The 14,869-nt window shown below is 49.3% G+C and overlaps 1 protein-coding gene across 2 annotated transcripts in view; it reads right to left on the reverse strand.

The window, feature by feature from the left end:
* Positions 1 to 1,469: 1,469 nt before the first annotated feature.
* LOC114589048 (carboxyl-terminal PDZ ligand of neuronal nitric oxide synthase protein-like) overlaps positions 1,470 to 14,869 on the reverse strand; it is a 54,271-nt gene continuing 40,871 nt past the window's right edge. For both annotated transcript variants that reach the window (XM_028715026.2, XM_028715029.2), the window contains 5 exons: positions 13,829 to 13,980; positions 10,976 to 11,143; positions 10,060 to 10,225; positions 8,491 to 8,836; positions 1,470 to 6,179 (listed from right to left, as the gene is read on the reverse strand). In XM_028715026.2, the coding sequence (XP_028570859.2) occupies positions 5,714 to 6,179; positions 8,491 to 8,836; positions 10,060 to 10,225; positions 10,976 to 11,143; positions 13,829 to 13,980 (1,298 nt within the window). In that variant the 3' untranslated portion in view covers positions 1,470 to 5,713. The remainder of the gene's footprint in view (positions 6,180 to 8,490; positions 8,837 to 10,059; positions 10,226 to 10,975; positions 11,144 to 13,828; positions 13,981 to 14,869) is intronic.

Consider the following 14,869-nt stretch of genomic DNA (forward strand, 5'->3'; position numbering starts at 1 on the left):
GAGGAAGGTGGCTGCACTCACACATTGTAACTCGCTCTACGTGGGGCTGCCCTTGAGACTGACCCAGAAACTTCAGCAGGTGCAGAATGCTGCGGCAAGACTCCTTACGGGGTCCTTGCCGTGGGATCACATTCATCCAGTGCTTTTCCAGCTGCACTGGCTCCCGGTGGAGTATAGAGTCAGGTTTAAGGTGCTGGTTTTAACCTTTAAAGCCCTATGCGGCCTAGGACCCTCGTATTACAGGACCGCCTCTCCTGGTATTCCCCATGGAGGACCTTTCAGTCCGCAAATAATATCTTGGAGGTCCTGGGCCACAGGGAGGTTAGGCTGGCCTCAACCAGAGCCAGGGCCTTTTCGGCTGTGGCCCCGATCTGGTGGAACGCTCTGTCACAAGAGACCAGGGCCCTGGATGACTTGACATATTTCCGCAGAGCCTGCAAAACAGAGCTGTTCCACCAGGCCTTTGGCCAAGGCACAGTCTGACCCCCCCTCCTTCTGTAATCTTCATAGAACTAGCCCAATCGTTGCCACTAATTTGATTCTGAATTGATTTTAGAATGTATTTTAATTAATTGTGATTTTATGCAAACTGTGTTATTTTTACTGTTGTTAGCCGCTCTGAGCCTGGCTTCAGCTGGGGAGGGCGGGATATAAATAATAATAATAATAATAATAATAATAATAATAATAATAATTTTCTAGATGCTAGAGAGAAAAAATGTACCAAATGTATCAAGGAAGGCTTGCTTTTTTGAAGTGTACTTATCTTTGACTTGCACCATTTTCTAAAAGAAGACTTTTTAAAGCCCCCCAGCACCGCTGAACCTATTGCATGAGGCTGGATTAATGTATTTTCAGTATCCCTCCTAGAATATTCTTCATGAAATCATTTTTAATAAGTGTTTTGAGCTGATGTTCAGCCTCTGGAACAGCTTTTTGGGAACCAGACCCGAGACTCTTCTGTCCATACAATCCTGTAGCTCTGTTCTGGTTTAGTGGCATAGGGTCTGGGGGACCAGGGTTCAAATCTCGCCTCGGCCAAGTAGCCCTCTTGGTTGACCTTGAGGGCCAGGCACTGCCTTTCATCACGGCGTTGTCGTGAAGATTAATTGAGGGGGGAGAACCATGTCTGACACCTTGAGCTCCCTGAAGGGAAAAGGTAGGGCATATATGTATGTAATAAATAAATAAAGTAAGAGGGGAGATGAAGAAACACTCCAACTGGATTTTATGATGTGGGGGGTGCACTGGATGAATGACAGAACATGGGTTTTGTTTTGTTTTTTGAGAAATTAATGCATCAGGAACCAAAGTGACCCCCCTTCTACCCCCACGAGAGAGAAAACTTAAATATGTCAATGGCTTTATTAAGCTGAACAATCCGTCTGTGTGAAATAGGTGGAAAACAGGCAAAAACCACCTCTTCCCCCCCCCCCTCGCCGCACCAGAAAGAACACGCTGACAAACTGTAAGGAGAAAGAAATCTGTAATTATACTCATGGTCCCAACAACATTGAACTCTTTACACAATAAATTCAAACTTTCTCTCTCTCTCGAAGTCTTCAACAACAATTTACAGGATAACACTTGGAATTAAAACGAACCCTCCACTCCTCTGCTCTCAAGAAGGCTTTAAATTATGACACAATTTCTGTCCCCCCCACCCACAGAAAAGCCCCCGACTCAAACCTCTGGCCCAGCATTTTGGCCCTGGCAAGAAAACTGTGGCAGATCATTCAAGCTGGCAGCTCCGGCACTCTGCACATGCTTCTGCAACCTCCCCTGCAGGTTGTTCCAGAGATTTTTATTTCAAGTGAAGCTTGGCTGTTTGAATGAAGCGAGGATTCCAGTGTGAACTGGGAAATGTAAGCCGTAAAGAACAAACGTTTTGTGGGGAGGAGACTATAAGATACATCCTACATTAGTCTTTCTTAACCTGGTAGCCTCCAGATGTCCTGGACTACAGCTCCCAGGTTGCAAAAGAGAGTCCTGCATTTTGCAAAAATCCTGATTATTTCAAACAGGCGGTTTGTTTGTTTTTAACCACTGGGTTTCCATCCTCTGTGCTAACTTGGAAATAGCTTTGAGAGAATGTGGTTTTTGGCTCAGAGGCTCCTATAGATGATTTTAAAAAAGCAAGATATGGACACTTTCCTCTCCTCCCACCTCGTTGAGGTGCGTGCGTGTCAGCTGTTTAGTTTCCCACTATGCAACACTGTAATAAAAGAAATCAGCACCATCAGTGGAACTTCAGCCTGCCTTGCAGCAGATTCCCACTCAGCACATTGCACATGGCTAGAAATATCCAAGTATGGAACACACACGTGGTCCCATCGATTGTTAAGGGCACACACAAACACATGAAAAGTGACATTTCCCTTCCAAACACACGTAACTGCCGAACTGAAGCCATTCTGCATGTGCAGTGACTTGCCTGGGTGCTCACTCGTCATGCCTTGATTTTTGAGTACATCTACCTGCAGGAGGGACGCGGGTGGCGCTGTGGGTTAAACCACAGAGCCTAGGACTTGCTGATCAGAAGGTCGGCGGTTCGAATCCCCGCGACGGGGTGAGCTCCCGTTGCTCGGTCCCTGCTCCTGCCAACCTAGCAGTTTGAAAGCAAACCAGTGCAAGTAGATAAATAGGTACCGCTCCAGCGGGAAGGTAAACGGCGTTTTTGTGCGCTGCTCTGGTTCGCCAGAAGCGGCTTAGTCATGCTGGCCAATAAAGCCAATAAAGCGAGATGAGCGCCACAACCCCAGAGTCAGCCACGACTGGACCTAATGGTCAAGGGTCCCTTTACCTTTACCTGCAGGAGGCAGGATTCTCACCCTGCCACCCTGCTGAATACTCAACTGGCTAAACAGCTGTGCCTTTTTGAAAGCAGCCTGATCAGCACATGCGTTGACAAGCAAGTGTTAAAATCTCTGTGCTGCCAAGATTTCTGCATGTGTGAAAAAAATGTACACAAGAGCATTCCCACCCTCCAACATATGCAGAAATCTTGGCAGCACAGAGATTTTTTAACTCTAATTGCCCTTTGAACTTGCCCCTTGAGGACTTGTTTAGTGGTAGTTGACAGGCAACGGCCACAATTTCCAGTGGTGCCCTGCTCTGGTGACCACCCTAGGCTACTTGGCCTCTGCTGGGCCTGTTCTACCTGTGCAGAGGGTTGCTAGGCAACCCAGACATGGATGGCCATTGTCTTTCTCTTCCTCTCTCTCTCTCCCCTGAATTGCTACCAACAATACATCCCTTCACCCCAAATCAACCTTCTAAACACATTCCTAACTTGCCTCATTTAACTGTGCATTGGCCCCCAAAGGAGGTACACTACATACCCCTCCCCTCTGGGTCGTCCCCCCCCAGCTATGGGACACACCTTTTAAAGGCACCCTGGGATAAAAGCCCACAAGGCGCTCCATCCACATCACCAATTCCTTTCCTTTTCAGATCCCTTTCGAAATACGGCTCCTCTGCTTGTGTGAACCAACCTGCAAGGCCCATGTGCAAAGCAGTGAGAACCACAAACTGGGGGTGCCTTTGTTCACTAGTGGGCGGCAGCTCTGAGGGTCCTGAAAGTTTGGGGGTGGCAGGAAAATGCCCCTGACGTGGTGAAAGCCGCCTCCCCACCACCACCACTTGAGCTTGCTTGGCTGACGTGCTTCACACTCGCTCCCGCGACACGTGCTCACCTGGGGCAGCCTTCAGTGGCTGATCCATCTAATGGCGCCCCTGAGCATTCAGGCCTCCCGACTCCTCCTGAGCCCACCTCTTGCAACTGGCTTGCTGACCAGTTCTCCCGACTGCATACCCACCTGGCCCCAAATTTAACTCTCCCTCCTCTCAAATTCATCCTTTCAGCAACCTGCTCCTGGTCCTCCTCCACTCTCGCTCTCTCCGTCACCAAACATTACACTTTCCACCCTCTCTTGCATGGCTGGTGAGCTTTGTTTCTGAAACAAAAACAACCCATTTCCACCCTTCTGAGCATCCACTGAGGGGAGGAGACAGCTGTGCCCCCTCCTCTGGATCCCACAACCCCCAATTTCCAGCTTTCGCTTCAAAAGAAAGACTAGGTTTGCAGCATTCACAGAACCTGATGGATGAGGTAAAATGTACAGGCAAGGGCCTTCTCTATTTTTCTCTTTTGGAGAAACCAGCCTGGTCCCCAATTCCAGTGTTTTAATTTGCACAGATGGCCTGGGGGGGGGGGGGGGATATCTCCTTCAACGCCCCTGTGAGCGTGCAATATGATGCGTGGCAGAACAAGTTGCCAACAGTGAGACCCTCTGGGGATGGGTCTACTCGGAGTAAAACTTTGTTGTCCACCACTCAGGCATGCCCTGGAATTTGCTTTCTGCACTCTCTCACTCCTGTGCCTCCAACTCAGAACAAAACTGTTTGGATTTCACCAATTTTAATAATAATTTATTATTTACACCCCACCCATCTGGCTGGGTTTCCCCAGACACTCTGGGCGGCTCCCAACCAAATTATTATTAATAATAATAATAATAAAGTAATAAAACATCAGACATTAAAAACTTCTCTAAACAGGGCTGCCTTCAGGTGTCTTCTAAAAGTCAGATAGCTGTTTATTTCCTTGACATCTGATGGGAGGGCATTCCGCAGGGTGGGTGCCACTACTGAGAAGGAATCGGAAAGCAGAAATGATAATAATTACCTCAGGATCTAGGAAACACCAATATGCTTAATTTCTCCAGCCTCAGAATAAAATAAAACCGAAAGGAGCATCTGTGCCACTAAACTCCTGCTGAAGGAAGGGATGGTCTGCAGCTGGGGGAAATTGGAGGGGGGGAATCTGAAGGGTGGCTCTCCTTCATTCAGGTGCAAACTTCCTGCACCTTCAGCATCCTCCCCCCCCCCCCTGGAAGGTTAGAGGTAAGGTCTTTGGAAGGCACCACCACAGCCCCTCTCTGGCCTAACAGCCGACGCCTAGTCTGGAAATGGCAGCCAAGATGCCCTTGCACTGGTTCCTACAGGGGCGTCCAAGATGGGGCTTCTTGACCCTCTCGACCAGGAAGGGGGCTGGGCTTCTACTATCAAGTGACTTCAAAATGCTGGACTAATATCACCTGTGTGCAACCCTCTCATTCCAGTGGAGACTTCTGGAATGACCATTGGGATAACCACCACCCACCTTGCTCAGGTGCTAACCTTGCCTCACAACGCCGAATGCTACAGGCCACCCCACGACCTCCCTCTCCCTACCTCTTTTGCCCCCCAAAAACTGCAAGCAGCTTTTCTTGGCTGGGGGGACAATCTGTGGCACACAGTCTAGATTTCAGCCAGTCGTGCTGAGCTCTTTCCCTGGGGCACAGAGACTGAGGACCTTGCGCCTGGTTGTTTACTGGTGCTTGTACCCTGGGTGACACGAGGTCCTTAGGTGTTCCTCCATGCCAGGTCAGCCAGTTTGTCAAGGCTTCTGGTCATTTCCTGGTGTCTGTTGAGGACCTCTGCTTGTGTGGAAGACAAAGGCAGGAGACCCTCCCAGCTCGCTTCTTTTGGAGACCACGCGGCTTCTGGCTCAAAGTCTCCCACTTTTGCTCTTACGGAACTGCCAGCCTCCACTGGTGGCCATTTCAGAGACTCCCCTCTGATGCCGCAGCACCCTACAAGCCACCTCTAACCCCCCAATCTGTGCCTGGCAACCAGTGCAAGCTAATAGCCTGCTCCCCAAGTGCATGGTTTATGCACGGGCAACGCAGGCCCCTGATGTGTCCAGCTCGTCCTCCGAAAGACTGATGCGCAAACAGGTTTCATTGCCGGCCGAGGAGAGGAAAGGACGCCGGAGAGACAAGCTGCCATCCAGATCCCTAGAGGGGCCTTTCTCGGGTCGTCCCAAGGCCCCTTTTGCCGGAGGTGCCTGTCCACCCTCCCCAGCCCGCTCCTGGCTTAGGGCCACCTGGTTTTCGGCACGGCCGCAAGTGTGACCTCTTCCCAGCGTCCTGGGCTCAGACTCCAAGCTGGCCAGGGAGAAGATGGTGATGCTGGTGAGCGTGGAGGTGCTGTGGCCGGACCCAGAGGTGGTGGTGCTGGTGGCTGCTGCTGCTGTGGCGTCCGTCTCTGCTTCTAGGCTGGGCGAGGTGGTTTTGCTTGACCTCCTCCTCAGGGTTGGAGGGGGTGGGTTCAGCTTGGGGATGAGGGGCTGCAACCTGTCAAACGGAGAAAGGATGGGTGGCTTTGGGTGGCTTTGGGTGGCTTTCAAAGGCTTCTCGTGACTTTGCACACTGCCCTGATGTTCGGCAGAGAAGTACTTCTACAAATAAATAACTCTATGTTGTGAACGACCCTGTGATCTCCGGATGAAGGGCATTGTACAAACTTAATAAGGAATAAAAATAATATATACCGTATTTTTCCGTGTATAAGATGACCCCATGTATAAGACGCCCCCTTTTGGGGAGGCCTCCAAATTAAGAAAGCACCCCCTCAACACTACCTGTGTATAAGACGAGCCCCAATTTTAAACCTAATTTTTTGGTTAAAAAAAAACCCTACATGGAAAAATATGGTATATTTTTTTGTATTCCCTATTCATTTAAAAAATATAGATATATCAGAGCAGTTCACAACAACTATAGATAAAATCATACAATAAAAACCATGTAAGAATGCTAAGATCAGAAATCAGCCAACTACTGTGGAACGAAGAACGATGTATTCTTAATTACCTGCACAGGCCAAGTTTTCAGCAGGCATTTAAAAGTTGAAACAGAAAGCACTTGCTGAATCTCTAGTGGCAGAGTGTTCCACAGGGCTGGGCTGATGGACACCAAAGGCTCGGTTTCTTGTTGTCAAGTTAGCCTCACCAACCGAGGTAACGACCAACGATGCTCCTGCTGATGATCTGAGTGATCAAGCTGGGATATAAGGGTCTTAGGTACCCTGGACCCAAGTTGTCCAGGGCTTTGTGAATTAATACAAGGGCCTTGACTCTGACCCAGTAGCAGATGGGCAGCCAGTGCAGATGCCTCAACAAGGGGGCCACACATTGTCGGCCAGGTGACCCCACCAGCAATCTGGCCGCCGCACTCTGCAGTCGCTGGAGCTTCAGAACCAGACCCAAGGGCAGCCCCACGCAGAGCGCAGTGCAGCAGTGCAGCCTTGAGGTTCTTTTAAATTGGAGGTGCTGCCCAGGAATTGACCCAGGGACATTCTGCATGCAAAGCAGCTGTTCCACCCTTGAGTAGCAGCCCCTTCCATGGGTTGCCTGTAGCGAGATTTGAGTAGCAGCCCCCACAACTTTGCAATTCTAGCAAACAGTAAGTTGGGTGCTACCTTGGGGCAGCACACCTCTCCCACAGCTAGCCAGGTTTTGCATTCTCCATTACTAAACCGGCATACAGTATAATCGCTTCCTGCGTGCAACTAACTTGCACAACTTTAACCTTGCATGGTTGAAAGCCCCCAGTCGAAACTGCACAAATTAACTGCACACAAGGCAGAGAGCTTTAAAACTCTTTTTGCATTCTTTCCCCCGGTGTGGAAAGAGATTTTAAGCAAGATCTCACAAGAGCACCCAGAGCCTGTGAACTGAACAGGCGGAGAGCATAATTGTGCAAGATGTGACCGTCCTGTGTTGAGAAAGGGGGTTTTCCAGGCTGGTATGTGTCCTCAAATCGGGATGGTGCCTCTCACCTGCCTGGATAGGTAGAGAGATGGGACAGGTGGGAGCATAGGAATCTCTGGCTGTGGTGAAGCTGCATTTATAGGGTTCTGTGTGAAGGGGTCAGCCACATCCATGGCTCCACCCACTTCGGCCTCTGGCCATGTGGGCCCTTGAAAGCTGCTCAGGAGGAAACATGGCCCTTGGGCTGAGAAAAGTCCCCCCCCCCCCCGCCAGCCATCTGTGAGCAAAACAGCTGACTACATACAGGTGAAACTCAAAAAATTAGAATATCATGGAAAAGTTCCTTGATTTCTGGTATTCAACTTAAAAGGTGAAACTCATATATGAGATAGACTCGTGACATGCAAAGCGAGATATGTCAAGCCTTGATTTGTTATCATTGCGATGATCATGGCGTACAGCTGATGAAAACCCCAAATTAACCATCTCAGAAAATTGGAATATTCAAGGAAATCAGCAAAACAAGGATTGCAAATCGAACAAGATTGGACCTCGGAGAAGTGGAAGCATATCTCGCTTTGCATGTCATGAGTCGATCTCATATATTAGTTTCACCTTTTAAGTTGAATTACTGAATGAAATGAGCTTTTCCATGATATTCTAATTTTTCGAGTTTCACTTGTAGGTGACCTTGGAGATACCTCCAGTTCTGATTCTATGAGAGCAGACCAATGGGTGTGACAGAACAGCTGCAAAACTGCAAAAATCTGCATGTATGGCAGCCTACCCCCCCTTTCCCACCACACAGTGCTAAGAACCAAGCTGTGCGATTTGCCTTGCATGGGCCCAGACGTGGGTTGATCATGAGCACCACTACGCCAAGACTTCCCTACCTCTCCTCCTGTGCCGGAGTGCCCAGGTTGCTGCTCTTCTGCCGGCCGGTTCTTCCCAGCACCGCACAGTCTGCGGCCTCAGACCCCTCCACGCTGCGGAGGCCGTCTGGCCCCTCCAGGACTGCCAGGTGCTCCTCGCTCTCTGCCCAGTGGCTCAGCTGGCTTCCCTTCTCCAGGTTGGACAGATTCAGGTAAGACTCGCAAGCGCTGCCCATCTGTGCCACAGGGCTGCCCAGGACGCTGGCCGGTGTCGAGGTGGATGGCAGGTTGATTTCAAGGCTGTAGTGGTTCTTCAAGTTGAGGGAGAGCGACTGAGCCAGCGTCAGGTTCTGCAGCGAACGGTCAACTAAAAGCAAGGTGTGGGGGGGAATGGTAAATAGGTAACAACACAAGGATGGAGTGTCCGTGCCTGTTGTCTGAGACCAAAGGCTTCCCACATAGGCTCCTGGGAAGCCCCCAAGCTGTGGGTGCAGGCCAATAGCCCTCCCTGGCCCTGTTTTATGCCCCCAAGTATCGGGTATTTGAAGGGACCCGGGTGGCGCTGTGGGTTAAACCACAGAGCCTAGGTCTTGCCGATCAGAAGGTCGCCGGTTCGAATCCCCGCGATGGGGTGAGCTCCCGTCGCTTGGTGCCTGCTCCTGCCAACCTAGCAGTTCGAAAGCACGTCAAAGTGCAAGTAGATCAATAGGTACCGCTCCGGCGGGAAGGTAAACGGTGTTTCTGTGCGCTGCTCTGGTTCGCCAGAAGCAGCTTAGTCCTGCTGGCCACATGACCTGGAAGCTGTACGCCAGCTTCCTAGGCCAGTAAAGCGAGATGAGCACCGACGACTGGACCTAATGGTCAGGGGTCCCTTTACCTTTATCTGGTATTCCGTGGCAGACTGTCTCTGCGCCTGGAGGCTCCATCTATTCATCAGGATAAAGGTAAAGGGTAAGGGGACCCTTGACCATTAGGTCCAGTCGTGACCAACTCTGGGGTTGTGGCGCTCATCTCGCTTTACTGGCCAAGGGAGCTGGCATACAGCTTCCAGGAACTCCTGTACACCTCACCTGTACAGCTCACCCCGTTGTGGGGATTCGAACCGCCGACCTTCTGATCAGCAAGTCCTAGGCTCTGTGGTTTAACCCACAGCGCCACCCGCGTCCCATCCATCAGGATATAAAGCCATTTATTTGATAGACCTCGCAAAGCCACACCAGCCACTGAGCACATCCGTTGCTCTAATTCTGCACTGCATTGCAGTAGTGCTGTGGCAAATTCAGAAGCTCAGGGTCCCTTCATGGCAGTTGCAGCCATGCCCTGCACAGCCACCCTCTTTCTCAGACTATACAACTTTCTAAGGTTATACAACCATTTTATAGTAATTATACAATGGCAATAATTGGGTACCTTCTGGTGTTTCATGCAAACTTACTTTACAAACCGTTTTAATTTTACTGAGCCTGGCAGGGTTGTTAGGAGGATAATGCAGAGAGAGGGAGGATCAAGTACATCACTGGGCACCAGAGAGAGGCCCTTGAGTGACCCTCCATGGAGACACGCCCCCTCCAGCCTACTCCGGTCACTCACCTGGATGTCGTAGGTGCACCTTGATCTCTAGTTCCTTGAGCTGCCTCACTAGCAAGGAGACGTGCTGGAGGAGGTCGCGGTTGGTCATCAGGAGCTGCCGGACACGGACCTGAGCTTCAACCCGGGCTGTGGTTTCGGCTGACAGCTGGTCTTTCAGTAGCTGCACCTGCCGGGAGGTGGGGTGGGGACACGATGAGGGGGTCTCATGAGCTGAGAGGGCTGAGTGAAGCCACCAGGGGCCATGCTGGATCAGGCCAATGCATCCTTTGAGCCCGACTCTCTGCTTCTAATGGTGGTCAGCTAGAGCTGCCACTGGGCAACCCATACGCAGGCAGACGACAGCCATTCTCTGCTGCTTTGGCCTCCAGTTCAGAGAAACTCTGAACACAGAGTTCCCAACTAGGCATTGTGGCAGCTATCAATACAGTTCTCCTCCACAGTGGATTTGTCAGAGGCGTGTTGGTGTTGGTTTCCTTTCCTTTCGAGCCATCTATCATATTTATCCCCTTTATTATATTATAAATATATGCATATATGCATACTCACACACACACAAGCACATACATGCTGTTGCAAACAGAGTTTGCTTTCAAGTTTCCAAAATCCATTATTCTACACTGCTTTTATTCCACTGAGAGTTTAATTACTTTTTAACTATTTGCATTTTGCATGGTTTTAGCTTTTTACCTGAATTGCTTTAATTTGTGTGAGTCACCTGGCGAAAAGCCAGGATGTAAAACAACAACAACATCCTATATGGGGCAATTTAGGGCAAGTTAGTGGCTCTCCCTCTCTCACACACACATACCCCACAGTAATGCAGAAGAGGATTGGGGAATGAGGTGAAACTCCTGCTGAAAACTGTGTCAAAGAAAGTGCAGTCAGGTGGTTGCCAGACAGGTAGGGGCATAGTTACCTGAGCTGCAGCCACCTGCGTCTGCTGCTGCTGCTGGAGGAGCTGGTGCTGGAGGAGCTGGAGGCAGTGCTGGGAGGCCAGCGGGGTCACGGAGGCGGAGGAGCTGGGGCTTGCAGGACTGCCCAGCGGCTGTGCGGTGGAAGGGCGGAGCGACCCGGTCTCATTTTCCTGGAATCCAGCATGCAGCGAAAAGGAGGGGACAGTCAGGAACCCCCTCCACACCTTCCCTTCTACAACACATATTCGTGCCACACAAAGAGAACTGCTGGCTGCCCAAGCGATTTGCAGCTCCTCCACATATTTCTTGCAGAATGTCATGACGCGAAGCCTTTTTAAAAATACTTTTCTCTCTCTCCCTGGAGTAGTTCTGCTGATAATTGTGAACGGTTGTCAAAAGATTAGATAAAAAGTGCTGAACAAAGGAAGAGGAGTGTACTCGAGTGTAGGACGAGCTCCTGACAACCAGCACTCCTGTTTTGGTAGTAGTCATTACCCAAGACAACAAATTATCCCTGATTTTTGTGAATTTATGCAATTATTGTTTGCACAAAATGGATTGTTTATTTATGTAGCTTGTATACGGCCCTTCTTCCAAGGATCTCAGGACAGCTCGCAGCAAAAAAATCACAAGATAAAAATATGAAATACATAATAAGAATAAGAACGAAACAGACCAATGACCCCACCCCCTCCCCCATTTAAAAGGACATGGAATGTTAATCAGCCCAAGGCCTGGTTGAAGAGGGAAGAATTTGGATTTGATATCCCACTTTATCACTACCCTAAGGAGTCTCAAAGCGGCCTACAATCTCCTTTCCCTTCCTCCCCCACAACAAACACTCTGTGAGGTGAGTGGGGCTGAGAGACTTCAGAGAAGTGTGACTAGCCCAGGGTCACCCAGCAGCTGCATGTGGAGGAGCAGGGAAGCGAACCCGGTTCACCAGATTACAAGACTACCGCTCTTAACCACTACACCACACTGGCTCTCAAGGGACATTTCACCTGATGCCTAAAGGTCTATAATGAAGGTACCAGGTGAGCCTCCCTAGGGAGAGCATTCCACAAATGGGGAACCCCCTTGCTGACAATAAGAACACAATGTGCTTATTGTTACAGTTTGAACTTCTATGAACAAATGAAAAAAACAAAACCCTACCTTGTATAGATTTTAAAAATAAAATCCCATCTCTGCTCTAGGTTTGGCCCCTAGCCCCAAATGTTTGTAGAGGTGGAGGGCAGGAGTGGTGCCCCCACGTCTGGCTTCTGCCTCACTGAGAAAGTGTGGGCTAGGGGCTAATCATCTTGACTTCACAGACACCTTAAATCAGTGCTCCCCAAACATTTTGGGACCACCCCTCCCTTGGTTCCATAAACTCATCCCTAGTACACCCAGTGCTGTAGCTAAGAGGGGGAAAGGCTAGATGGGTTTTTGCCCCAGGTGAAGACCCCAGAGGGGTGCCACTGAAGCTCCCAGCCTCAGTATGTGTGTACGCAACTGTGCATTGGTGTGTGTATGCCAAACGGGGGTCTTTGGCCTGGGTGAAATAAAGCCTAGTTTCACCCCTGCCAGGACTGCATTACCCTACAAATAGCATTATTCAGAGTAGCAGTTTGCACGGCCCACTAAGGACGACAGCAACACTATAAAACTCATAACAGTAGCAATCGCACATTTATCCAAAATCCAACTGAACCTATTTACAGTGGTACCTCTAGTTGTGGACACGAACCGTTCCGGGGTGCCGTTCGCACCCCAAAAAGTCCGCAACTAGACCGGCACTTTTGCGCAAGCGCGGAGTGAGATAGAGCGCTTCTGCGCATGTGCGAAGCACACAAAATGCTTCTGTGCATGCACAAAGAGCGCAGAACACTTTTGTGCATGCACAGTTTCTTCAGTGGTCTAATCTCAAAGTCTCTTAAGCTTAAGCCAAGAAAGAGTATTCTCTATAAGATTGAATATCAATATACGTATCAATACTTTGAGATTAGACCACTGAAGAAGCCCGGAAAACTACCTTGGGAGTGTGCTACCTGCAAGCCCCAGTTAAAGGGCCCCATCAGGGGTGAACAGCGGCCTCTTGATTACTTGGACTGCCAGGGCGAAACAGGTGCAAAACGCCAGCACCCTGTCTCTACAACTCTACTAGCATCTCTCGGTATTGTGAATATCACCGAACTTACCTTTCGTTGGTATCTTCATGAACTTATCTAAAAGACTGTTAAGCATTTAAAAAATCTATTGAAACCAGACATTATAGGCTGGGTAGTTCGCAACTCTTTGTGGCTTTTCTTTAATGTTTTGTATATTTCTCAGAAGGTTGATAAAGTACCGTATTTTTCGCTCTATAAGACGCACCTAGTTTTTAGAGGAGGAAAACAAGAAACAAGAAAGCGACGCAAAGGCTCCCTTTTTGCTCAAGAGGCTTTGCTCAAGAGGCTTTGCTCAAGAGGCTTTGTGTGGCTATCCCTGAAGCCAGGAGAGCAAGAGGGATCTTCTTGCTTCAGGGATAGCTGTGCAGCCTGCATTCGCCCCATAAGATGCACACACATTTCCCCTTACTTTTTAGGAGGGGAAAGGTGCGTCTTATAGAGCGAAAAATACGGTATGTATAATTATTCTGTGTACATTAATCACCAACGTGTTGCATGAGTTGCACAACTTCTCTCAGCAGCACAGCTTGCATTTTTCTAGCATGAAGTGGAGCATGGCCAGCTTGGTCCAGCCACTCTTTCTCAGCCTAATCTACTTTGAGGGTGGCTGAGATGGCAGAACACAGTTGCAAAGTGGAGGTACCTGTTCATGCTCTTCTGGGCCTCCCCGGAGGAGAAAAAAACATTGCACGGGGCTCTTACCTGGCTGCTCCTGTCCTTCAGGATCATCCCAGATTGTGGGACCCCTAGGTTGGGTGCGGCCAAGCGCAGCTCACAGCCTCCAAAGTCAGGTGCAAATGCCCCCTCTGGGCCGTTTTCTTCGTCAGCCATTGCTGCCCCAGCCAGCTGGAAACCTTGGAAGTGACACAACAACAGAGAGCAGGGGGGGGTCACTCTCCTAAGGGCGAGGGAGCCCATCTTGCGGGGGGGGGAGAGGGGGGCTGCATTGCAACCTGGGAGAGCGTTGCCTTGAAGGTGGCCCCCGATTTCAACCTCACGCAGGAAATCCCTTATCAACTCAGCCAAGAGAAGGCAACATGGTGCTTCCCGCTTCCAGGCACATTTAGACAGGTGTTGACCTTACTGGAGCTTCTGTGTTGCAAGGAGAACGTCAGCAATGTCTAGGCAACACGATGACCATGTACATACGCGATAGACAATCTTTACAGAATTCCTTCAAACCATAAGAAGTAGTCAATGTGTGTAAATGAAAATATCAAATGCTGTGGAACAGTGCTCATGTAATAATGTAGTCAATAATGTGACTACATTATTACATGAGCACTGTTCCACAGCATTTACATACATTCATTCGAAATAAGATGGGTTTATGAAGCAATTCTATATCCTCCCACCACGCTGACAAAGAATTCTACAAAACAGTAGTCAATATCCGGAATCACTGTTCAGTGTTGGACATCATATTTGCTGAATACACAAAGCTTCACAGCTTGTCCTTCATCGTACAAACTCTGGTACCTCGCTTCATTTAAAGATTTTCAGAGACTTTGAGACTAAAGATTTCATTTTTTACTTCTTGTGGTTTGAAGGAATTCTATAAAGATTGTCTATCACGTATGTACATGGTCATCATGTTGCCTAGACATTGCTGACTCTTACTGGGGATTCAGCACCAAATGAAGGCTTTCTGTCAATTCAGACAAAACTTCCCACAGGGCTGAGCCCAGCCATGTCCAGCAGAAACTTGACAAAACAACAGAACTGTACTACATCAGAATTTAT

The sequence above is a fragment of the Podarcis muralis genome, chromosome Z, assembly GCF_964188315.1.
Source record: "Podarcis muralis chromosome Z, rPodMur119.hap1.1, whole genome shotgun sequence".
In the NCBI taxonomy this organism is placed as follows: domain Eukaryota; kingdom Metazoa; phylum Chordata; class Lepidosauria; order Squamata; family Lacertidae; genus Podarcis; species Podarcis muralis.